At 37.6% G+C, this 26055-nt stretch overlaps 2 protein-coding genes and 1 long non-coding RNA gene across 6 annotated transcripts; all 3 read right to left on the reverse strand.

Moving 5' to 3' along the window:
* Nucleotides 1-1917: 1917 nt before the first annotated feature.
* Nucleotides 1918-7460, reverse strand: LOC116228761 (alpha-1-antitrypsin-like). The gene is made up of 5 exons (XM_090142035.1): nucleotides 7378-7460; nucleotides 5530-6199; nucleotides 3850-4120; nucleotides 3057-3204; nucleotides 1918-2138 (listed from the first exon to the last, which is right to left on the reverse strand). The coding sequence occupies exons 2-5, from the start codon at nucleotides 6185-6187 to the stop codon at nucleotides 1944-1946; spliced, it is 1272 nt and encodes a 423-aa protein (XP_089998161.1). The 5' UTR covers nucleotides 6188-6199; nucleotides 7378-7460; the 3' UTR covers nucleotides 1918-1943.
* A 1666-nt stretch (nucleotides 7461-9126) lies between these two features.
* Nucleotides 9127-14719, reverse strand: LOC149917906 (uncharacterized). The gene is made up of 3 exons (XR_016467334.1): nucleotides 14615-14719; nucleotides 10064-10178; nucleotides 9127-9177 (listed from the first exon to the last, which is right to left on the reverse strand). It is a non-coding gene; the product is annotated as an uncharacterized LOC149917906 (long non-coding RNA).
* A 3934-nt stretch (nucleotides 14720-18653) lies between these two features.
* Nucleotides 18654-24396, reverse strand: LOC116228781 (alpha-1-antiproteinase 2-like). 4 transcript variants are annotated; one of them, XM_090141554.1, is made up of 7 exons: nucleotides 24189-24396; nucleotides 23714-23822; nucleotides 23468-23568; nucleotides 22020-22709; nucleotides 21292-21562; nucleotides 20433-20580; nucleotides 18654-19781 (listed from the first exon to the last, which is right to left on the reverse strand). In XM_090141554.1, exons 4-7 carry the CDS (start codon nucleotides 22690-22692, stop codon nucleotides 19542-19544), a joined length of 1332 nt encoding a protein of 443 aa, XP_089997680.1. In that variant the 5' UTR covers nucleotides 22693-22709; nucleotides 23468-23568; nucleotides 23714-23822; nucleotides 24189-24396; the 3' UTR covers nucleotides 18654-19541. The 4 variants fall into 4 exon arrangements, with proteins under 4 accessions (XP_089997680.1, XP_089997682.1, XP_089997681.1 ...); XM_090141556.1 differs by lacking the exons at nucleotides 23468-23568; nucleotides 23714-23822; nucleotides 24189-24396 and having other exon boundaries at nucleotides 22020-22426; nucleotides 22575-22703; XM_090141555.1 differs by lacking the exons at nucleotides 23468-23568; nucleotides 23714-23822; nucleotides 24189-24396 and having other exon boundaries at nucleotides 22020-22476; nucleotides 22575-22698.
* Between the last annotated feature and the right edge of the window lie 1659 nt (nucleotides 24397-26055).

The raw sequence follows: 26055 nt of genomic DNA on the forward strand, positions 1-26055 counted from the left end.
ATTTTTGGCAAGTAGCTGGTGAAGGCCTTTCATCTTGGCCAGAGACTAAGTAGCATTCACAGAAACGTCACATGCTGGGCAGGAGCTTATAGGGCTTAATAACAGAGGAGGGTTCACATTCTGGCTCCATTATATCAGGTAATTCTGGAGCGTAGGGTTGACTAACAACCTACAACCACTCATTTTCTTACGTATTTAACACAGTTCCTGATGCAGGTATTGTTCATGCCAGCTGCAATCTTTCCAGATATATCATGGGCATTTTGGGGAGCTTTAAAGTAAACCAAATATTATTTCCAGTAAACAGCTCTTGTGTCTTGTAGGGTCAGAGTTAAGCAACATGGAAAGAGAGAGTACAGACCTTGGAGCATTTTATTTATAAACATAGGTAAAAACTCTGGGATAGTAATAAATCTGTGTCTGTTTTATTCCTTCCAGGTATTTATAACCTATCCTTTCTGAACTATAATTTCTTGATGAACCACAGGTTTAAAGCTATATGGCAAGGCAAGTAACATTTTTTGAGTGTCTGTTTTAGTCTCTGCTTCCATTAGGATGCTTGTCAAGTGTTCACTGCCTTAAAGGGAAACCTGAAAAACACAACACAAGGCTGGCAGCTCTGGGCATTCATACCATAAGCTACGAATGCTCTAACTGAGAACATAGCAAAAAACTTGTCCTTCTAGTGTCTGGAAGGGAATGATCACTATCCTCCCACCCTATAATTTGAAGTTACATCTCCTTTTTCCTAGAAGCCCTACCAATGTTTCAGATTATCACTGCTTCATCCACTATCCATTCAACAGCACTCTTTGTAGAGTTCATCAGGATTTATTTGCCAAACTCAACATTATACCAGCCTCCGTTCAGGGAGGAGTAGACATGGATTTCTATCCTCCAGGAAAATATCCTTAACAGCACTTCAGATCTAATGCTAACTCTTCTCTTGCAGTTTCAGCTTAATTAGAATGCTGGAGACGTAGGATTGTCTGTCTTCAGGTAAGGGAGGATTGCAAACATGCATATTCTTGAATATCCTGTGACTAAGTCAAATAGTCTGATTACAAAAATAGGTGTGATGGGTAGCAGTGGCCTTAGAAAGGTCAGGTTCCACTGAGGAACTTGTTCTAATTTCAAATTGCCTTCATGATTTGTAGAGTCAAACTTTAAGAAAATGAGGAACAACACACTGAGAAAGATAACTGTATTTAACACTTCTTAAATAGTTGCTGCTCCTGAATCCAAACGGTGGAACAGAGATGGAGTCAGGCTGATATCACAAAAGCCTGGATGTGTTTGTTAGCAGGTCTTTCTTTTCTTGGTGTTCCAGCCCCTTCCAAGTGCCACAATTTGACTCTGAATTTTGATACTACCTTGGATCCATCAGGCTGCATAAGGAGATATCAGATTGGTACAGACATCCTCAGAGTGCCAAGCAATCATTTTCTCATGCAAATACATGACCTTTTCCCATCAATAAGATCCACCTGGAAGAGAAAACCTAAGATATCTCCAGGTGGACTGCATTTATATTCTAAATTTCCATGTTATCCCTCCAGGACCAAGACAGCTGGAGAACACAGCAGTATTTTCCTAGTTTCCTACTCACTACTCAGTAGCAGCCTGCTTTTTCATTTATTACATACTGAACAGGTTTTAAACTGCTTCTCTCAGCTGGATACTTACCTTATTTTTCAATAATAGCATGTATTAGTCATTAGAAGACTGATATATACACTGCTTCATAAGTAACTGGTGAGCATATCATTGTAGTTGATTTCTAATGGACGGAGCAAGGACGGTGATTTTAAGAATGACTACATTCCTGTCTTGATTATTTTTAGAAAAAAATAAAATTATTACTAAGAGATTTGATAGAATTTTAATTACATCAGACTATAAATTCATAAAGTGCAATTCAAATCAGTAAGACCTGCCACTGATCAATCATTTTTCAGTGGGTTTACAATTTTTCCTATGAAGAGGATACTTTGAGTGTACTGATCAACAATCAACAGCAAAAATGGACGGTTGAACTTTATAACAGGAGGAACTGAATGAGGAGCAAACTCTGTGCCAGTGACTGATGCAGCCTCTGTGCCATTCTCGTGAATATTCAGCAGAGCCTTGTGAATAGCCTACAAGGAAACACAGCAAGCATTACTGTACACACAGTATGGGAGTGGAATGACTAAAACTGGCACAAAGTTAATTCACATCCTGTCTTTCAAAGAAATGACTGCTAGGTCAGGAACTAAGAAGAAGAAAACTTAGTCCGTGGTAGGTGTTCTAGCAATGTTGTCTCTATGAGTAACATTTGCTCCATTCGATATTTCTTACCATGTGTGTCAGGGCAGAACAGTTGAATTCAGAGCAGGAATTACTATTTCAGAAGGAAAAAAATTCAAATTCCAGAGCTGTTCTGTCTGTATACTTAATACCTCATGGATTAAATAAACCTTTGTCAGTAGAAAATAAATATCTATACAAAAATTTTTTTTTTGCATTTTCAGCATTTGTTTCATTAAACCAAGATATTATAATGTTAAAGTTACTGCTTGTGCAATGCCCATAAGAGTGTTAATTTATCTTTGTATTATCTGTTCTTCCCAGGAAACAGGAGAGTTTCCTGTAGCCTGGTCCCTCTTATGTGATTAGCACTTGCCAGTGCATTCTATGGAAATAATTTGAAAGTCCTTTAAAATTATAGAATCACACACATGCATTAAAGAAAAGGTGCCACTTTTTATACTAGACATGCTCATGCAAAGCAACTTCAAAAGATGGAATCTCCTTTTGCATGCTGAAAATATTTTTTTCCTGGAAAATTTATATAAGCCTCCCAGCCTTTGCCACAACTTCAGGCTGCCAGAAGGAAGGCAGTATTTTTATTTTCAGATCTTGAGTAATTCTGAAAGAATTTAAAGTTGCTCTACAAGATAAAATGTTCAAATTCACAGAGTTATCAATCATTCTCAGGACTAAGAATTATTCTGGAACATAGCTTAAATCAAGGCAATTGACAAATATACAGACTTTTCTGTTGACCAACTTACTCTTGAAACCTTCAGATCGGATTTTCCTGTGATTCCAGACAGATCAGCCTGGTCAGAAAACACATCTGTTACACCCAGATTCATGACCATCTTCTTCAAGTCATAGGTGCCAGAAATGGATACTTTTGGAATATGCACTTCCATCCTCCTGTTGATTTAAAAGAGAGTTATGGTGGTTATTATAATCAAGGTATAACTTGAAGTCTCTCAACTTGCTGATAATTCTGTGCTAAAATGTTAGTCTTCAAATATAGAAAAAATGACAGCAAAAATGTGGGAAGACTATGGTCAGGATGATGGAAAAATGTAGTATGAGAAAGACATTACTTAGAGCTTGTTTCCAGTCTTACAATCACCCCTTGAATAGACAACAAGCAGCGGTAGTGCCAGCACCTTTGTGGGTACATTTGCATTCATTTGCTAGTCCTCAAGATTTATTTTTCTCTTTTAAATCATACCCCATTTTCTCTAATGAAACTAGTTTCTATGTCACAGTAGTACCACTGTTAACATATTATATTTGAGAAAAGGAAATGGAGATAATGAAGATCAACTAGAAGATGTATAGAAAGAGAAGCTGTTTCCCAGCTCACAAATCTCTTCCCTCATGACAAAGCAGTGCTACTTCAAATTGCTGCTGTGTCTCAAATCATCGAATTGTTCAGTCTGTTCACTTATGCCGGTCCCATTACTTAAACCTCTAATGAGAAAGAAAACCTTATAACTGTAAAACTTGATTACAGTGCTTAGACCTCAGGTTCTGACTGCTGTGAAGCATCAAATTAGACTTTACCGTCTTTCAAGTGATTTTTCCCATTTAGATACTGTGTCTTTCATCAGACCATCCTCCAGCCATTTCATTTTTCCTTCATTGGGCAGAATGAACAATGCTGAAACATTTCCCTGGTAAGGAATCCTCACCACCTTGCATGACAGCTTCTTGTCAGAATATATGTCATAAAAGCTATCTCGAATCATCATCTTCACTTCAACCAACGTCTTTGCATTCACATAGAAATAATCCGTGTGAGTCCCCTTCATATTGAAAGGATTTTCCCAGTAGGCTTAAAAGTAAAAGAAAAAGAACACAGTTGCATGCTTATTTTAAGGAGGATATATTAGTATAGTCTAGTCTAATTTATACCAAATACATCCGTATCAAAAGATTTATGCTCATAATTGAAGATTAGAGGAATTCAAAATTTATTCAAGCTCTTGTTCCATATCATCTCCACTATAATATGTTCAAGTAACAAATATCCAAGATTAGACTTCAGAAAGGTGTTGCAAGACAGATAAATCAAATGAGATAACTTCATGATGTTATCTTAAATTTATTTGAAGAAGAGGAAAAATCTGAAGAAAAAGAAGTGCCTAGCTAGGATCCAATGAGTTAATTTACAACCACTTTGCTTGTTAAGCAAGTTCCACAGCAGATGACTGCCTTTTTAAACATGGCACGCTAAGCTCCTTCTATGCTTTCTCATCTGTTCCTCATCTAGTAGCACTAAGGAAAAAATTCAATGAAAGAACAACCTGAACTTTCGGGTCTGATAATAACTTCATTACAGTCAGTGCAATGGGGCTTCTAAAGCTTTAACCTTACATTCTTATTCAAATGACTTTTTAATGGTATTCTACTTGTATTAAATCAAGTCATTCACTGAACAAATACACACAGATCACAGTTTGTCCTTTCAGAACTTAAGTGCACTTGTTTTTTAAATATTGAAGTATTGAAGTAGTTGAATATAAACACTGAAGTACTTTAACTACTTTATAAGTTTGAACTCTTTCCTGTCCTATCATAAGGAAGGTACCTTCTGACTAGGGTGCCTAGATTTAATAGAGTACTTGAAGTGAAAGCTATTTTACTGAATGCTGTTCTATTTCCACCTATTACCACCTTCCTGGGTGGAGAATTAAATGTCCTGCACACTGCTACAAATGGACATTACCTTTAAGAAGTTAATTATTGCTAAAGCAGCACATTCTCAAGTACCTGCTGGTGTATATATATAATGTGATGACTGGCTGTAGAACACTTAGAGCCCACCTCCATAGATATGTACCCATTTAATAAGCCTGGATTGTAGTAAATTAAATTTTGTCATTTTTTATAATCTTTGGAATTTATTTTGTTTCTTCACATAGGATATATACATACGGCAGAATAATTTTTGCTATAAAACAGAAGTCTGATAGAAAAACCCACAAATGCATGAATTTTCCATGCTCTGGTAAGTACATAAAACCTGAAGATTGCAAATAAGTGAATTTTTGTGCTTACAAACCTAAAAAAAAGCCAGAAAAATGTAGATGTATTAAGAGGCTTCAAAGCATGTGAATTTGCAATGTTTCTTATAGTTTTAACACTGTCTTTCTTTTAAAAACAATTCAGAAATAATCTGGGATTTTTTTCAGTCCAAGGAAAACTTGAATATTGCAGTAGCATCTGTATAACTGAACTTACCTTTGAAATAAATATAGTTAACAAGTACCATTAAAGAGTTTGGATCAAGGTCTTTAAGTATTTGATTTATCTTCCCATGGGTTTTGTTTTTTATATGATCATTGATCTCTTTTTTAGCCTCAGTAGAATTCTGAATGTTACTAGAAATAATTTCCCCTTTGTACAGTTTTTTTATGTCCTTCAGAAATGTTGTCAGTGGCTTCAGGTGTTTGTCCACAAACAAGGTATTTCCCATGTTCAGCTTCACCTGGCTGCCAGGACGGTTCAGCAAGAGAAGGAGATGATGAAAGCCACGGTGTATCTCCTCCTCCCTGTTGTTGGTGAGATTAAAGGCCAGCCCCTCCAGCAGCTGAGCCTGGGTTGTGGCTCTGGAGCCCAGGGCCAGCAGGGCAAAGGCAGCAGAGACACTGACTGGGGAGAAGAAAATATTCTTGCCAGGTGTTTGGACAGTTGCTTGCCTGTAAAACCTGAAGGCAAAGTCTGTGTTGCTGGGTATTATATGCTGGCAGAAAGCAAGAGAATCTTCCTCATGAGGATGCTGATCATGGAGGTGAGTTACCTTGGGCTCTTCATTGTGATGGTCAGTCTGTCTCATGCTGGGGACTGCAGGGGAAAGGATGGCCAACAGCAAGTATAGCAGGAGGATGGTCTTCATCATACTTTTCAACTACTGTGTGGACAAAAATAAATTGTGTTGGACTCTGGAGAATGGCATGTGAACATTTCATCTTTTATTTATATCTGCTGCTGCCTACAGAAGTTATTAACATTGTTAATCTCCTGGCCTGCTCCTTTATTATGACATAGTTTTGAAACACTCCTGCTTTGATCTCAGATGTAATTCATATCAATTACTACCCGCTCCAGTTCTGCTTTCCTCCAGCTACACAAGTCCCTTGTTACTGGGTGCTTGTTGAGAGAGTAGCATGTGATTATTAAAGGGAAACATGATTCAGAGGGAGAGAGTAAATTAAAAGGCTTATTGGTTTTTTTTCATCTCGCTGTAGATCCATTTTATGATGTGGTGACACATCAGAAACAACTCTGACGTCTCTGTGTTTACCTCTAAGAGCTCTCATGTGAGATACAATATTTGTGATTGTAAGAGGTTTACGTCAAGTGACAGAGCTATTCAGTGGAAAACAATAAAGATTTACAATAATCAAAACATCATCTTTCTCATTCCCGATTATTTTTAACACATAAAGTGAATAATCACAAGCGCGCTAGCAACATTTTCCTGCTTTAACATCTGATTAGATCAGAATACATTGCTTTATTTTAAACCATCACTCAACTAATGCATGTCTTCCAGATGGTTCCTCTATTTGTCCAACCCCACAACAGCGATAAGATGGTGAGGCCACCAGAGTAGGCATGGCCTATCCTGTCTGTTTAAAATTTGTATGACTAGGGAACCCTCCTCTCAGCAAACTTAACTTTATGTATCCTGGTTATTATTTATACCACACTGATGTAAATAAGATACCTCATTTACCTCGGAGCTTTGGCTATCACATCACAAACTTTAGAGAACCTCAGTAATGACATCAAACCAGAGTGACTTGGAAAGTCAGAATATTTTCCCTCTCCTTAAGTAAAATGATTTCTTCTAGATTTGAAAGAGGTGTTTTGGATAAATATTCATAGTAGAGTTATACTTGTAGAGCTGCTGTAATGTATCTCCACAATTTGCTATTCAGTATTTCTTGGAAATTAAATTCTGCTGTCATTTGAGTGCTTAGAAACCAAGTTTCTCCTTTGAAAGCAGATGTACTTCACGACTCACTAGCTAAATGCCATATAGCTGCACCAAAGACTTTACAGTAAAGATATCTGGGTACTTACATTGCATTCAGAAGGTCCTGCACTTGCGTGGATTGTGCTCTTTCTTTTTGCTTTACTCACGCTGCTGTTTTCCTCTGTTAAACATTACATGGCCTCAAATACAGATAATCTAAAAGGATAAAGCTAAATGCTGATGAAGCTAATTTTCTTGGCTGCCATATTCACATGAACACATCTCTACTCCAATCAGAGATAAGACCACGGGACAAAGCCAGCCTGTTGAGAGGAGTGTTATGTTCCATAAAGGTCATAAAGCAATGTTTAAGCAAGTATTAATTGGAAATGAGATTTTGTGCCAAATACAGCTACTTTGTTACCTGAGATAGAAACTGCCCTTCCTCTGGAGATATACAGTTCTGCCCAGCACTAAGCTCTGACAGCCAGGTTCAGGGTAAGAGAACTATGGGGAACACCTCTCCTTCTCAGTGATACTACTTGGCCTACCATATACTTGACATTTGTGAGAGCAGTATATACACCCAGTTCCTTTACATAGACACTTTCCTTGTTTCCCAAAGTTAGCATATTTTTGCTGAAGCACAGAAAGATTTGTTCCTAACCCTGATAGTATTGGAATTGATATGCTTTTCTCTAAAACTGCTTTTCAACAGAAGATGAAAAACACCATTGTTGGAGGATATGAATGATTGCACAGTCACTTCATTACACTAGAAAAGTATCATATTTGCACTTCAGAGATAAATATAACAACTCTGGCAGTAGAGTTAAACCTGCAAGAATTGCAAACTCATTAAGAACAGCCACAAAATGTAACATGAACTAAGCCATACCTGAAACAGTGATGATCTGTAGTCAGGATAGGAGCACAGAAATCTATAAAATAGTCAAGGAGCTAGCATCTGCTTGAAGGATTTTGGTGTATCTCTGGAACCTACCTTTCAGGGAGTTGTAGAGCTATAAGATCACCCCTGAGCCTTCTCTTCTCCAGACCAAACAATCCCGGTTTCCTCAGACACTCACCAGCAGGCTTGTGCTCCAGACCCTTCACAGCTTCATTGCCCTTCTCTGCACACACTCCAATGCTTCAGTGTCATTCTTGTAGTGAGGGCCCCAAAATTGAACATAGTACTCAAGACGTCATCAGTGCCAAATACAGCACTTGGTCTTGTCAAAGCTCACACGACTGGCTTCAGCCCATCGATCTAGCCAGTTCAGATCCCTCAGAAAGGCCTTTCTACCCTCAGGAAGATCGATATTTCCTCCCAGCTTGGTGTCATCTGCAAACTTATTGAGAGTGCACTCAATCCTCTCATCCAGATCATCAGTAAAGATATTAAAGTGGATAAGCATCAATACTGACCCTTTGGAAGCACCACTTGTGATTAGTTGCCAGCTGGATTTAAGTTCATTCACCACCATTTCTGAGACTGGCCCTCCAGCCAGTTCCTTACCCAGCAGAGTGTACCTGTCCAAGCCATAGGCTGACAGCTTCTCCAGGAGATAGCATTAGAAGCTTTAATAGAATCTACGTAGACTACATCCACATCCTTTCCCTACACCAGGTGAGTAACTTGGCCATAGATGGAGATCCGATTGGTGAAGCAGGATCTCCATTTCATGAACATCTGACCATCCTCTGAGTCAGAACAGATCAAGTACAGACAAAGACAGCACTGAGAAATTAAACAGGAATTGGGAAACATAAGGTACCAACAAGTGTGCAGAATAATAAGGAGTTTCACCTCCTTAAGAGGTAGTGGAATGGGATGCTGACTTACACATGGTAGAGGCACTATGGAGAACAAATGGCACAGAGGACTTGCTGGATCTGGAGAAGAGCTGTAAAGGAGAGAAATACATCCTTCTGGTACACATGGAAGAAGAATACACACTGTCTTAAATTCAGACATTTTGGGAGCCTCAGAGAATACATTTTCCAGTCCCACATCCTCTTGGTACCAGGACTCAGAAGTTTCCTTCACTTCAGAAATCCCCACTTCTCAAACTTCACCTGCCCTCCAGCAAAATATCTAGGAGCTCACACTCTTGAACCAGTAGCATCTCATTTGGGCCCTTTCCTAGCAACAGCTGAAGGAATTACTTATTCTCCCTAATCAAGAGCCAGCCAGTATCCAAAGTTTAGAGCAACCCTGTAGGAAAAGCAGCTAATTACACTATTTGGAAGCTGCAAGAGCCTGTAAGATACCACTACAACTGGCCCACTACAGGGTTCTATTTCCAATGAGAGTAACCTTCAAAATGTGCCTACACAGATACTTTGTCCTGTATCTAAGTTAATTCCTGAAGATCTGACTGCACTCACGCTATTTTTCTCCAAGCACCTCTGGAATAAGACACCTAGTTTCCTTTGTCAGCAAATGCTCAGCAAGCTTTGCAACCTCGGGCTACTCCCTGCTGAATGTCATGTCCACCCCCAGAACCAGTCTATATAAACATTTTCCTAGTATGTGACACAATTTTCTTGTTATTTTTGGACACTGAAATGCTGAAACAAATGTAAAACAATGAGACAAACAAAAATGGCAATGTTTCAAGGCAGTAGAATTTATCCTTTGCCAAGAGAAAACTCATAATTGAGTGACTGCAGAACAGGTACAGCCACCTCACTTCAGATAATTTGTAGTATCTTTGCTATATATCACTGATATACATATCAGGTAGCTGGAGGGAAACTATGGAGGAGATTTTAGGTTGAAGAACATACCTAGAGTATATACCGAAGGCATGCGTGGTTGCAGTCAGATTTTTCCAAAAGAGTGGTGGGGGGTTGGAGATTCATGATCCTTGAGGTCCCTTCCAACCCGAGCCATTCTGTGATCCTGTGAACAGGACTAAAAGGTCGGTAAGCTCCATCCCTTAATTCAACTGTCTCTTAGCAGGGAAAGAGGATGCACAGAAGATATACCATGCTCAGCCTGGTGATGATTCACATAAAAATCTTCCCTGCATTTCTTTTCCCAAAAATGTTTGTCTTATCTCTGTTATCCTGTTTCGCAGAGCCTTCATTCTCATTTATATTGCAGATAGACAGTGAGACCAGTAAGTCAGGAGTCTTTAATATAATAATTTGCATAATTTGAAGGTAAACATATTCATTTCCAAAACTTGCTATGGAAATTACAGATTACCAATGGATTTGTCAAATTATTCAGAAGAAAGATCTATGATTCTTATTGTGTCCTGACAGAACTAGGATTCATACATCAGTCAACCATAGTACAGGGGGAGTTCAGTTCCTGATTGCCCTGAATTTCATATTTCACAGTTTTTAGATGTAATCAAGATTTACTTTAGTCTTCTCATAATAGTTACCTATCTGAAAAGCACTCCCAAACAGAGGACAGTGAGAAAATAAACGCTATTATAAAGAGATGAGCCATCTTTCATAGAATTTTGACATTGCAAAGCTTCAAAGATAATACTTCAGCTCTAAAATCTCAGTAAAGAAAGGATAAAATTTCATTTTGTTCATTAAGCCCCCAAAAGTTTCATGACCATGTACAGCATGTGGGGATTGAGAGAAAAACAGCAGAATTTATGTAGCAGAGTTCCTCTGAATGTAGCGCCTCCTCTTTTGTTATGCTGGCCACAGTGTTGGAGACGGGTGTTGTAGAGGCTGAACCTTCCCACCAATATTCCATTACATTTTGTTGCTGCACATCAGATGGCAACAGAGGGGCAGTCTGACACAATGGCATCTGAAGTGAAAGGGTGGATGAAGGAAAGGTGTGTCACTGAATTCCTCCATGCAGAAAAAATGGCACCCATTGATAACTATCAACATTTATGGAGACCAAAGAGCAGACATGAGCACAGTGAGGTGGTGAGTGATGCATTTCAGCAGTGGCAACAGTGACATGAGCGAGAAGCTATCTTCAGAATGGCTGCCACATCACAAAATGAAGACTGTCTTGATCAGCTCACTTATGTGAATCAGTTCATAGCGATGACTATATCGAAAAATAGCATTTTGTAGCTGAGAAGTTGCACTATCAAAGAGAGTTGTTGCCTTCTTTGTATCTGTTGCAGTTTTCCTACTTTCGGTCTCACATATATTTTTTCAAGTTGTGTCTGTCATGTGGAAGACAAGTCCGTTACACTGGAATGACAGGAAATAAAGTCTCTAAATCTATGCTTAGGATCCAAAACAAAAACATATTCATCTTTACTTCATACTTTGACTTGGCAGACACTTGAAAGAAATGCTATAGTGCTTGATATCCGAGGGCCAAGTCACGTTTTTAACTAGGAGACCTGCTGTGGCTTAAGGAGCGTAATTTTAAAAATTCAGCTTTGAAAACTACAGTTACACTAGTGGGAAGTTTGTCTAAATAAAAGTCTTATTAATCCCAGGTATCTGTAATTTAACCTTCTGTTTGAATACCAATGATTGGCTTAAAAGAAACTTTTTTACAACAGCAGTCTAAAATCATATATTAGGCATATAAGCATAGGTTCAAGTTCTGAACACACTAAAATATCTCATTCATTTGCTTCATTTTTCTCTTCAGCACATTTACTGAAGAAACATTTTTTCTGTTAGCTCTAATGTAAACACAGATCACACGTTATTCTTATCAGATGTATCATGTTCATACATCTTCAAAAGAAAACCATGTTGATTTCTGTAACTGATATTAAAGAGAACTCAAGTCTCCTGTTTTCATTTAGCTTCAGTTGTAAGAACTGTCAAGTTTCTGCAAACAGTTAGACAGTGGCTGTTCAGTAAGTCGTGCCTAACAAAGTAATAGGGTTTAATTAGCCCTATCTAATTTGACAGTTTGCTCCTGGCATGCTATCTTTTAGTGCAGCTGCTTAGTGTTACATATGTTGGTATGAAATAATGATCACTCCTTGAAAGTTTGTTTTTCAATAATTAAGTGACCGAATCTTGCATTTTCAAGTTGTCTTCCCATATAAACTTTGCCTACTCCAACTCTCAAATTTAAAAACATGTCTGGGTTAATAAGATTAAGATGTTCTTCATTTTACATTTTGATAAGGACTATTTTAAAGCCAAACATTGGCAGCACCTATATCAAAAAATATTCTAGTTGTCTGGCTATGTGAAGTTTCAGTCATCCAAGAAATCACAATCTCTACTGTCAAGCTCATAATAATTCAAGCCAATATCATTGTGTCACAGCACCAAAACCCTGAGCTCAGCACAGAACTAGGCTTCTAAAGGCAAAATTAGATCCGTGCAGAAAGAGTCACGGGTTTAAGACCACAGTAAGCTTCACTTATACTTCAGAAATTACAGTTGTTGTTCACATATTGATGCTTATGGCAGAAGCATCAAAAGTGAAATTTTCAAAATTAAAATTCTAGGCCAGGTTTTCTCTATTTCTGGAGTTTAACCTGCAGTCATAGCCAGTGAAGACCTCTGTAAAGGGAGAAGATAAGTCCATATTCAGCAATCCTCACTAATGCAACCTCTCTGAATTCTCAAGAGAAATTAAACAGATCTTCATGAAGGTTCTGCGAAATGGTAAGCAAATTTTAGAGAAATAGGGATCAAGAGGCAAAGGTGGGATGGGAACCTCCAAATATGGAGGCAGCCTCTCCCAGTACTGGATTACCTCATGGTAACAAAAAAAAGTACTTATTTAGAATTTTCCATATCCAAACTGTTCATCTTCTATTCAGTTTCTGCCAGCTTCGGCATCATTCAGCATCAACCTCTTTGACACTGTCCTGATATTTCTGGGTTATCATTTGTACTGAGGATGTTGTATTTGCTCAGCTTGAACTTGTTTAGTAGGAACTGAAGGAAAATCTCCGTGGCTCTGGCTGTTCCTCTGTCTCTATCAGGTTAAAGGTGAGGCCTTTGTGTTCCCAAATCCACATGGATAATCTGGACACCAGGAGAGCACTGGGAAGGCAGTCTATTGTCTCAAAGGAGAGAATAAAATGCTTTGCCAGCTACCTTTGCTGTGACCCACTTTTAAAACCTAATGCAAATTCAGCACTGCTGATGATAGTCACCCTGAGATAGGACAAGTTTCAAATACATTGCTGCTTTCCAGGGAAATGTCGAAGTATCTTACAGCTCTTGAGCTATGCTAGTCACTTGTTTGCTGGCTGCCATTTAAAATGTAATGAGGAATAGAACTTGTAAATTGGTAAGAAACCATAATGAACATTACCCATCTATCCATGTAATGCCATCAGTATTAACAGAGGTTAATTGATGCTGTTTCAGATTTATCACTGAGCTTATGGGACAGCATGTATACAATGAGAAAAAAATAATTTTAATTAATGTTTTTGAAATAGTTTCTAAAGTAAGACTGGAACACCATTAAATCTGCTATGCCAAAAATACTTCCTCGGTTTTAGCCACAGAAATGAGATATAAACTTTAGGCCTCAGTGGTTAGTTGAATATTGCCAAACTCCATGAATACTGATGTGTTTAGAGTGGCTGTTTTCCCCTTAAACTTCTCTTGACCTTTCAACATCTTTCTCCACCCAAATTCCACCTCCATCCAAAGCATACCTGTCACATCCAACTTGAGTGTTTTGGAAAGAAAACAGATCTGGAATTTCTGGGAAACTTGTGATGAACTATCTCGGAGATCAATGTCAGTAAAAGAGAAATTATATGACCGTGGACTTTGCTGCTAAAAGCAATAGAAAGATGGAGCAAATCAGACCCTTTACACTGCTTCTGAATTAGTTTGTTCCTTCATTTTGCTATGCTGAATTAAATGAAAGTTTTTATCTATGATGTCTTAGTTTGCATAGCAACACAGCTACAGAAAGGAATGTTTTTAGAAGAGAATCAAGTATTATAATTACATATGTTTACCCAATTATGATTTTGTCCTCATTTTTTCTTCATTTCTTTTTAATCCAGGAAGTGAATTATTGCACTAAGCAGCCTCAACATCTTACACCATTCAAAAACTGGCCAAAAAGTGAGTCATCTGAGATTGAAATAGCTCTGAGATTCATTTGTAATTCATCGGACTTAAAAGAACTTAAACCCAAAATCTTATGTATGCAGTACAGGAAGTGCAAAAAAAAATGTCACATAAAAATGGCACAGAAATAGAAATCTTAGAAAGTGAACAGACAGGCCTAATTTTTATTCTGAAGCAGATATTTTCCTAGTCCATGTTCTGCAGAGTGCTGACTCCCTTTTTCACTGCTGTCAACCTCACACTTTTTTAAAGGGAAAATAGGAATCATGGAATAGACAGCATATGTAATATGCGTTGTAGCACAAATGTTATCTTCTCACAAGGTACCTCTTTACCAAGGTGTCTCTTCCACTTTGTTGTGTTGCTTGCACTCCATACAGCATAAAGCAGCAGCAGTCTGTAAATCAGCAGATGAGAAAGCTCTCTCATTTTCCTCCTTTTTAATCCAGTCATCTAGTTGTTTATATGCTGTTGAAGATACTGTAAAACAAGTTTGAGAAATATTTCTCAGATTACTCATACCAAACACATTCAGACACATTCAGATCCATTTTAATTGGAGAAATCTCTTAAGAAATGTCAAAGCCAGCTATGCAGATGAAATGAGTGACATGAAGTATGTGATGGAAAGCCAGCAGTCCTGCTAATGGATGCATTGCTTATGGAGCCATCCATTTCTGATGGACAGTAAACCTACTTTTTTTCCCACATTGAACTGGTTTATGACTAAAATTGTTTCTGACATAAAAAAGTTTTGTGGTTCATAACATTCATAGATTTTTAGAAGTAGAAGCATGTTGCTATTCCTGGGAAAGTGAAGTAGGAAGAGCTAGAGAGAGGTTCAGACAGTCACTGAGTCCATAATCTGGAAGCAGTTCATGGAAATCAAACTGAACTTCAAAGTCAGACAACCTGTCACTCTTTGTCTGGAAGAATACTGCAGACATGGCCTGGGAAAAGGTAATGTTCAGTACGCACAGGAGGGATATTTCAAACAAGAGAGTAAAAGAGTGAAACACAATAGTACTTCAAGCGATTGTCTGTGTTCACTAATGTTTTTATTGTCACAATACAATTATCACAATACTGCAATGTCTTCACATGTATTTTCCTAATCAAGAAATATTACAATATATAATAGATTAAAAAACAAAACAAACAAGCAAACAAACAAAAAATAACCCCAGCCTAAACTATGTTGTATATGAAGAAGAGAAATACAACTCTTTGCCAAAGATTTTCAGGAGTCAAATAACCACAGACCTTTCATCTTGCCCCACAGATATTTTTCCTGGACAAATGACAGAGCATATGCCAGGAATCTAATAAATAGCAGAAATGCTGAGTTAACTTCATGTCAGTGTGAATTACATCATTTGTTCTGTTCTCTTAACAGCCACTTATTTTTCAGCAGTGAAAAATCACCAGAGAGCCGAGAAATTTATGTAGTATTGCCCAGTGATATCTGTTAGTTACCAGTTGGATTTACTATTATGCTGAATGCATAATGAAATACATCATACCTGATTTTGAGAAGTACAAAACCCTGAGTGATGGGGCTGGGATATGACTGGCACAAACCAGTTTGTGGGGATAATTTTTTCTGGCAAAGAAAACATTGTGGATGTGTTGATCATTGATCAACACTAGGACCAGTAGGCTGGCATTAAGCTGAGACTCCCCTCTCATTATCATTGGGGTATCACGGGGACTGTCCACACCAGAACTTCATAAACTTTGCTAACGTTTTTCTTTGTCATTGTGTCCTGAGGACGACATGGAGAAAGAACAGTATCATACAGCACAGGAGCATAGTGAGTTATTCAATATCAAGATAATAGTAACAAGATCTGATGAAATAGTTCTCACATATTAGAAAGCAAATAAAAAGGCAATTTGGCTGTGGTGTGATTCTGTGATATCTCCTTTTTGATGAGAATACACTGGCATCAGAACTGTGTACTTCAGCTTTGTTTTTCTCCTTAAGCAGCCTCTGCCTTTTATTGTTATTGAAATATGAGTTCCTATTTGTTATTGCATTTTATACAGCATCTGTAGGTTTTCCAGAAGAATATGTAATTTGCTTTTCAGTTAGTGACCTTTAAGGCTGTTGGCTATATTATACGCCATTCTTCCTAGCTGATACCGCACAGCTCTGGGAACAAAGACCTGTACATTGGCACTGGCTGCTGCTGGCTGTTTGAAATATGTTATTTTCCTTGTTTTGCTTCAAGCGTATTATTACTTTCTCTGCCCCCACACACGATTCTGGCTGCATTTTCTTCTTCTGTGTTCTTTAGCACTACTCGCAATTGCTGTTGGATATATTTTTTTTCAAATTTTTTTCAGTGTCCTAAGGATTAAGTGCATCTCCTCCATGGTTTGATCTTCAGGTGTTTTTTTTTTTTTTTTTTTTTTTTTTTTTTTTTGAGCTCTTTATGTATCTTTTTTACTTTATTTCACTTTTGAAGATAAATCTTTGCCAGTTATTACAAAACAAGAAATACATTAGCTTTTGCTTTTTCGATTGGCAATTCTTTCATGGCATTTAATGTCTAACAACATAGCCTTCTCTCTCTAGAGTGCATGATTGAATGACTCAAAATAGAGCCATACAGTCATTCACTCCAGGGAGGATTTCTCTAGAGAAGACTGCTTTGTGCCATGCAGACATGCAGTTCACAGTTAGCAAACAGACCAATCAATAGAAATCCAGAAAAGAAGAAAAACAGCAGCAGATTGAAAGAAGAAACCATCCCGTGAGCAAAACATGAGCACACTGGACTTGCGACACTCATAACAGTTTTGCAATTGTTCTGTATTCATTACTTAGCACTCAAGTTTGTTGAGAAGAGTGAGAAGTTCTGGCGAGAAACATTTTCTGAACTTTATCAAATGTTATCTTTATTGTTATCACAGAGAACCAGCACAATACAAACTGTGCATGGTCCCTACTTCCATTTGAAGGTGACTCTACATGAACAACAATTTCATTATATTTATTGGTTACTTGGTTAATTCAGGGATAGTTTAATAATACAGAGAGTGCTAATGATAGAGGGACTAATCTTCACCTGGTCTCATTTTACTTTTGAGACAAGGTATCCCAAGAATAAAGCATGATCAAAGTCAGATTTTCTTCTGTACTTGTATCCTGGTACATTTTGTCTGAAAGCTGATCTAATGCTTCTAGAAAGCCTGGTGCTAAACTCAGAATCTTAATAAGACAAAAAAAGTGCATGTGGACAGATTGCTTTAAGGATTATGAGAAAAGGAAAAATAGATTATACAAATTTCATGATTGCCTTTTTTTTTTTTTTTTTTGAGAGAGAGAGAGAGAGGAGAATCTAATACTTCAATAATAAATATATATATATATTTATAACCATAGTTATGTGCAATTTCTATTTAAGCATTTTGCTTATACAGTATACCTTCTTTGGGAAAATAATGTAGGAAAAGGTCCCACCGTATTAGGATTTGACAAAATACCTCGTGGCGTCTTTTCGTACATAAATGGAAGCACAAACTTTGACTCATATTCCTATGTGATGCTTGATTAGTCATCAAACTTGCCTCTCAAAGGGAGATCTGATTGGTAAAATATCATTTAAATTTTTTCATGATAGCAGACAGGTAGTATTGATCTGGAGTCCACAACAAAGAACAAACAAAGTCTCATGACATTTGCTTACATAGTCACTTGTCTCTGCAAAGCTGGACTTTAGTATGCTGTCCTGAATTAGCCCCACAATTTGCCAAGAATTTTTAAGTGATAGTCTGTAGAATCAGTTTATCTGTGTTACCCGAGATTAAGTCTGTATATATGCCCCGTGTTCTAGCCAGCAGCTTTTACTGAATACTGAATAGATCAAAAACAGATGTCAGTAAGGAAGTTTTGTCACTAGTTTATGTGATTTTGATGAGGGTTTTTGAGTGTGAACATCAAGCAATACTTGGCTGACATACAGCTACAGTCTAGTAATACTGATAATAGCAATTTAATGCCAGAGGCAAGTCAAAATCCCCCAAACAATCAGGACAATATTGTTTCAGAAATAGTCATCATTATTTTCATGGTATATTATTTTACATTTTAAGAGACTAAAGACTGCAAAGTTGCTATTTGTATTTTTTTTTTTATTTACCAATTTGAGATATTCTGTAGTGAAAGATCTAATAAATATTTAACTGCTTTCAACAGCTTTGCATATTTTAATAAAATAACACACTAGCAATACACTAGACTTGTGAATCTTTGAAAGAAAAGGTACAAATTTCAAGTAACTATATGTTTTTATTCTATAGTATCAATCCATTGCTAAAATCTAGTGTGATTTATCAAATACTGCCTATATTTGGTGTGCATGTCTATGATAGCTTTCTGAGTTCAAAACAGATTAACAGCCCCTAGAAAAGCTTTGCTGTTTCCTGTGAGAAGATAAAAATTTCTGTACCACAGTCTGACTTATCTATCTGGAAGGTGTGATAACGAAGTTGGAATCAGTAAGAGAAATGGGATATGAAAGTGACAGCAAATCCATAAAAAAGAAACCGGTGCTATAACATGGAATGTCCCACCATTTATTTTATCTCAGTACATTGTCAATACCCCAGCAATGAAGAGCAACTTTATTGACTGCATGAATAGGACTTCCACAGTCTAAACCAACCGTAATGGTCAACTCTTTACATTATTGTGTATTCCAGTATTGCAGTCAGTGGTGATGTAACTTCATTCCAATAAAAACCAAGCCAACCTAGCCAACTAACCAACGAAACAAACAAACAATCAAAACAAAGAAAAAAAAATGAAAAGTCACTCCAATAATTAAGACACTCTGCATTTTACATCATTTATCAAAGGTCAGTGGATTAAACAGACAGGACATACACCTTCCAACTCTTTTCCCCATTTCTCTTCTCCCAGTTTCCCCTGCACACACTGTGGGTGTAGAGTAAAAGCTACATCATCCATGTAAAGATGGATCCATGAAAGAGACTGCAGATCACCTCATATACTGGAGAATGTCTGGAAGGGGTTATTACAGAACAGCTGAAAAGTGACTCATACAGTGCTGACAATACAAGCTACATAGAGCTGTAGACCAGAGGGGAAATACCTGTGTCGTTTGGGCAAGAAAAAGTAGTTCTTGCTTTTCAGGGGTTAGAAATGTACATAATAACATCAGTTGAAAGACACCAGTACACATTGGTGTACACAGTTATTACCGGATCAAAGGATCTTAAGTAGCTATGCGCAGAAGTGCCTGTCCTCTGGATAATCAGTTATTTTTTTCAGAGGATTTACAATTTTCCCAATGAAGAGGATGGTATGAGCATATTTATCCAAAATCATCAGGAGAAAGGGCCTGTTGAATCTGACTCGAGGAGGACGAGAAAAATCACCAGATCTCCATGTAATCTCCTTCACTGTGACTCCTGCTGCTTCAGTGCCATTCTCATGAACATTTAGCACAGCTCTGTGGATCACCTGTGAGGATATAAAGCACAACAACCTGCAGAGGGAGACCTGCCTGGGATGGGATCTGGCAGCAGCAACCTGGGGAAGTTCATCTCCAGCTCTTCCCTGCCCACTCAATCAACAATCACATCAGCCCTGAAAGCCTCCATCAACCGGCAGTGCAGAGAGCAATCTTTGTGCAGCAGATGGCCAAAGAGCACTCAAGATGACTGATGATGAGAAGTTCTGGAAGTAAAGAAAGCTAGCAATTTAGCCTGGACTTAGTTTTACATTTGGCAGCTTCACGTGCTATCAGAAATCTACCCTATCATCCAGATGAAAAAAATAACTTTCTTTAGAGCACTAGAAGGGCAAGAGTAATAGCATTTTTGCCCTCTACTAGAGGGCAAAATTAATGTGCTACCTATAGATAATTTTGTTTAGTATCCAAAAGAACATCTAATAATACGTATGTCTCCCTTGTTCTTGATCCATGTGTTTGTAACCCCTTATCTGCGTGTTTGACCTCAGTTTTAGGAAAGGTATGTTTGTCTTTGTGGCAGATGCTTATGATTAAATCTTGCTTCAGAAACACTGGGGTAAGCTTTTCATTTTATGTTTGTGATGGATTCCCAGAAATAGAAGAATTCTGTGATCACTGTATTTCATGTGCTGACTTACTTTTGAAACCATCAGTCCAGGATCCTCAGTAATTCCTGACAGATCAGCTTGTTCAGTGAATAGATCAATTATACCCACTTCTCTGACTATCTTTTTCACATCGTAGGTACCAGAAATAGAAAGTTTTGGAATATGTAGGTGTATTTTTCTGAAACAAATAACATTGAAAGGGACAAATTGTCATCTAGGTAATGTTCCTCAACAGCTTCGCCTCAGTGACAATTCTCATTTATATTTTTTCCTAAATGACAAAAGTCAGCTGTTAGGTTTCAAATAGCCTTTTCTACCAGTATAGTTATGTAATGCAGAGAATTGGAGCAGCATGAATCCATGTTAACCTCTACATCCACAGTAGGTTTCAAGGATTCACAGAAGACACAACTATAATATAAACTCTGCTACAAACAGAGCCTCACTAGGCAGTAGGCATCCTATAAGATCATGGCTTGTTGTCCTAAGGCTGTTTGAACAAAACGGGGCCTAGGCCAGCACAGAAACAGCTTCAGTAATAGTAAATTAGTAAAATTCATCTTTCACGCACAACACTACAGATCCCAACTGGCCCTCACCACTCTAATACCCAATACCTCAGAAATAGCTACTCCATTTAAGTTTCACAATGCCCATATAAAACAAGTCTCTGTTAACTTCATCACCACGATGCTGAGGATAAAGAGATCAATGCCCTGTTCACTATCCAGATGTATTTTTCATTTTTGAGCTAAGAAAGGGGAAGTCCCACACAGAGAGGGACATATAAGCGAACAGAGTTCAGTAAAATAACTTAGCCTTTCAAGCTCCATCTTGCTGACTGCTAAACTATAATGTGGTGATCTCACACACTATGAAAATCTCTTACCTATCTTGGAGGAGTTTTTCCCATTTGGACACAGTTCTTTTTAAAAGAGCATCTTCCACCTGTTTCATCTTCCCTTCATCAGGTAAAACAAATAATGCTGCAGCATTTCCATTGTAAGGAATCTGAACCAGCCAACAGGATAGCTCTTCATCAAAGTAATTTCTGTAGTAACCTTTCCGATACATCATGTCAACTTTTACAGATGTTTTCTTATCCACAAAAAAATCTTCTTTTCTTGTGTATGAATCACTGAATGGTTTCTGCCAGTGAGCTTATGATTTAAAAAAAGAAAAATAATTCAATGGAATTCAAAGACAAATTTTCATTATGAATGAATCTAGTCCCACTCTTTCCCTTTGATTAGAGCAAACATTTTTTTCCATATTACTGCACCCTTTGGTGTTTAACTATTTCCTAGATGCCTGAAGACAGTTACAGAGAAATAATACTGCAAACATCTTTCACTAGATCATGAGTCTATCATTATATTAAATAATTTACCAAGTATAACAACAGTATTTTCTAAAAACAATTCAGTCTTTTACTCAAACAAGTAAGGACATAGACATCCTTACTGTTAATACATGTACATATTTCATTGGAACAGTTTTTAGATACTGAACATATTTTCCTCAAAATAAATACTCAAATTGCAGTTTCCTTCTTTCATTCTCTGCAATAAGCAGTGTGTCTAAGTTACAATCTTTGTACTCTTCAGTAATTCTTACCTTTAAAGAAGACATAGTTAACAAGAACCATTGTGGTGAGAGGATCAAGATTTTCTACTAGTTTAACAATTTTCCTATTTGTCTTTTCTTCAATATAACTGTTGATCTGGTTCTCAGCACCAGAGGAGTTGTTAAAGTTGGCAGAAAGGACTTCAGACTGATAAAAGCTTTTGGCATCATCCAGGAATTTCTGTAGTGGTTTCAGTGTCTCTTCTATAAAAAGGGCATTGCCCAGGCTTAGATGGAGATCGCTATCCGAACGGTTCAGCATGTGGAGGAGCTGGCAAAAACCTTCATGTATTTCCTGATCCTGAGTCTTTTTCAGGTTAAAGGCAAGCCCTTCCAGAATCTGCGTTAGCGTCGCTGACTTGGCACCCAGTGCCAGCATTGCAAGGGAAGCAGAAATGCTTATGGGTGAAAAGAAAATATTTTGATTGGTTTCTTCAGATGCGACCAGCTTGTAAAATGAAAATGCAAAATCAGTATTGCTGTGAACTACACTGATAAAAGTTTTGTTTTTATTTGGAAAAACTCCTTCCCCATGAGAACTGCTACCTGGGTAATGTGCTCCTGTAGAATCGTCCTGTTTATTGTGGTAGCGAGGACGCTGATGACCCTGGGCAACAGAATACAAACCAGCCAGCAGAAAACACAAGGAGAAGGTGGGTTTCATTTTTCTTTTACTCCTTCCTGGAAAATAAATAAACACACCAAACATGGCAGGGAAATAAATTTCTTTATGCTTGCATATTTTAGCCAACTCAAATGAAGAGCTCTCAAAGTACAACCATCTGTTCTCAAAAATCCCTCCCTTTTGTTTCACATTCCTCATGCAGCAAACCCCTGAATGAATATGTCTCCAGATGAACTGTGATGACCACATACTCTCACAAAAGGAAAAATTTTGATCATAATAACCAGCAAAATAGATATATGTAGAAGTGGGGTTTTTTTTGTTCGTCATTGTTTTAAAATCACAATTAACACAAAAAAACATTATGAACTTTTCTCCAGAGAAAAGAGATGGGAGCCATTTTTATACCTGATACTGCTGTTATTGGAGCTCTATTAGTCTTTCTCTCTTACTCAGATAAATAGATAATGAAATATGTTAGTGTTAAACTAAAATGTGATGTAAACACATATCGTACAGTTTAAGGCACAAAGTACAAAATAAGCCATTTTCTCAAAGATAAAATATCGGATCACTGTGGCAGCAAAGTCTCTATATGGATCTTCACTGATTCCAAAACGTTTATTTATTGGATAAGGTATCTTCTGTGCTAGTAAGAAGTTCTTGTTTGTCCTTGACATATTTTGAATCTTTTCATAACAAATTGTTGTGCATACATTACTTGCATGTGAAAACACTTCCTTCCCAGGCAACAACACAAACCCCTGAGCTGATATATCTAAATGATCCAAGAAAATATTGAAAGAGTACTTACAGTGCTACAAGAGGACCCTGCTACATTCACCTTGTCTGCTCCTTGTTCTCTTCAGTATCATTGAACAAGATTCACCGAGCACCTCCGTTAATCATTAATTACTTCAAATAAAAAAATATCAGTGAGGATACACAGCAAGCAGTAATGATGTTTTGGACATTTTGTCCAATCCAAGCATAGAATATATAATATATAATAATAAGATGGTAGGGCTCTGATGAGAGAAACCGTATCTTGTGGTGTTACCATGTTTGTGGATTCCTGTGAGATGCTTGCTGTGTGGTTCTATCGGGAGAGCTGGGCCTCTCATGGCTGCAGCCAAGGGCGGTGAATCCCCATGAAGATTGCCTACAGCCTAGGCATGGTGCAGATGGGAAGAAAACTTCAGCACAACTCCATAAGAGCATAGCCTCCCTGCCCATCATCCTCCCTAGTCCAGTCTTGGGAAGATTAAAAAAAAAAAAAAAATGGGGCAAGTCTGCTGACAGGGGTACAATCTCTCTATCAGGGCTCCCAAACAGGGTAAGCTGCCTTTGAATTTGTGAAGCCCTTCTACCTTACAGTGCTCCTTTTTAACATAACATTTACTAGAGAGGGTTTCTTAAAGAGAGCAGTTTGTGTGCAATTAGTAATGGTCTCTAGATTCTTTAGTGAATAACAACAACAGACATTGTGGCATTACCACTCCAATGAGACATTTCCAGCAGGTGCAGCTGCTTACCTGTTGCTGATGACCATAGTATGTGACTGGGTAATGGTGAAGTGGTGGTGTGGAAGAGTTTTCCTCCTGGTTTTTAGAGAAAACAAAACAAAACCACAAATAAACCACAAAACCAAGACAAAGCAAAAACCAACAGACAGAAAAAGCTTAAAAAGAATAGTATGAAAGAAAAATAGGGCTTGGTGGAAAGCTTTCTTTATCAGCACTGTTGTGTGAAAGGTATGAGCTGTAACTCCAGAAAAGCTGCTGGTGCCTGGCCAGCTGCCCAGCAAATCAATGCTAATTTATTCAGAGCAACAGTAGGCAACTGGTACTTCCACCCAGGGAACAGAGTCTTGTTTAAAGGAGCACTTGAATAGGTACTGGACACAACTGTACATAGACCATGTGCTTGATAACAGTGATGCCTCCCAAAATACATTCAAGTTTCCTATGTTTCAGTGTGTTTCCCAGTGTGTTGGGAAAGCACACCTGGTACATCCTGTAAATGCTGGAGCAGGCAGGGAAGAGGAAAGAGTGAGCAGACATGGATACAGAATAGAAGCATAGTAACCATTAGAGTACATCCAGTCACAGAAATGAGACAAGAGTTCAGGACTTCTGAGTATCTCTATAGCCCTGTCATTATATAGATGGCAAAATGTGTGATGCCTATTCCATTTGCCACCATTATTACATCAATGCCAGGCAGTATTAATTCTGGTATTTCCTAAAACCTGAAAGTTTGGCATTGTAACCGTTGTAATACTTTGCTAACATCCTTAGGTATATAAAAGACAATACTATATCCTCAGTCTCTCAGTGTATTGCTAGAACATCACAGTTGCAGCGGATTTGCTGTAGTACATCTTAACTTTAAAGGAAAAATACAGGTATCCATAGTCTCTACTGAGAATCAAAGCTCTCTCTACATTGTGTGTTACTCTTTATTATTTTCTTCACTCAGTAATCAAAAAGATATTTTTTCAGCCCCAGAGACTCTGGAAGCTGTGTCTGATTCAAGCTTCTTTCTGATACTAACCAGGAACATATAAAGTAGGAAAGAGTATGTTGCTTGCAATAGCAAAAACACATTTGTTATTGTTTATAGCCACTGTGGGATTAAGAGAAAGCATGTCAGTGATGCCAAGCTGCCTAGCAAGTAGCTAAGCTGTACAGAGAGAGGACTTCATTTTTCAGGTTTCACTATGCCAAAAAACTAGATGTATAAAAAATAATTCATATAATTCCTTCTTAATTTCCCAAGATAGACAAGATTTATTCTTTTTCTGTTTTCTGGTGTGTGGTTTTTTGTTGTTGTTGTTCGTGGGTTTTCTTTTCTTTTCTTTTCTTTTCTTTTCTTTTCTTTTCTTTTCTTTTCTTTTCTTTTCTTTTCTTTTCTTTTCTTTTCTTTTCTTTTTCTTTTATAGCTCTACACTTTATTTCCCTTTGTTATCTATTTTTCTATCTTGTCAAAATATTAGAGGGAGAGAGGAAAAATAATCCCTGGCTAAATAAAATTTCAATGTGCTGGAAAAACAGAGCATACATCCTCAGTAATGTTAATCTCAAGGTTTTCCGTACTTATCACTCCTATGTAGTTTCTTAGAATGGCACTAATTGGTCCTGTTGACAGTTAGTTCTCCTAAATGATGAACATTAAGATGATGATATAGGCATAAACCTGGGAGCTGGGAAACAGATTTCTTTCCAAGAAGTCTCCAAGCATACTGCTGAGGAAACAAATGTCCAAGGAATTGTTTTTAAATGTGCTACTTGATTGTGTAAGATGTGAGCTACTAATTTTAGTCATATGAGTAGTATGAGGGCAGTTCCACTATGGATAATCATTATTGTGTTAAATCTGAACCAATTGACAACAATTAAT

Source organism: Phasianus colchicus, chromosome 5, assembly GCF_987193195.1.
Source record: "Phasianus colchicus chromosome 5, bPhaCol1.hap1.1, whole genome shotgun sequence".
NCBI classification, from domain to species: domain Eukaryota; kingdom Metazoa; phylum Chordata; class Aves; order Galliformes; family Phasianidae; genus Phasianus; species Phasianus colchicus.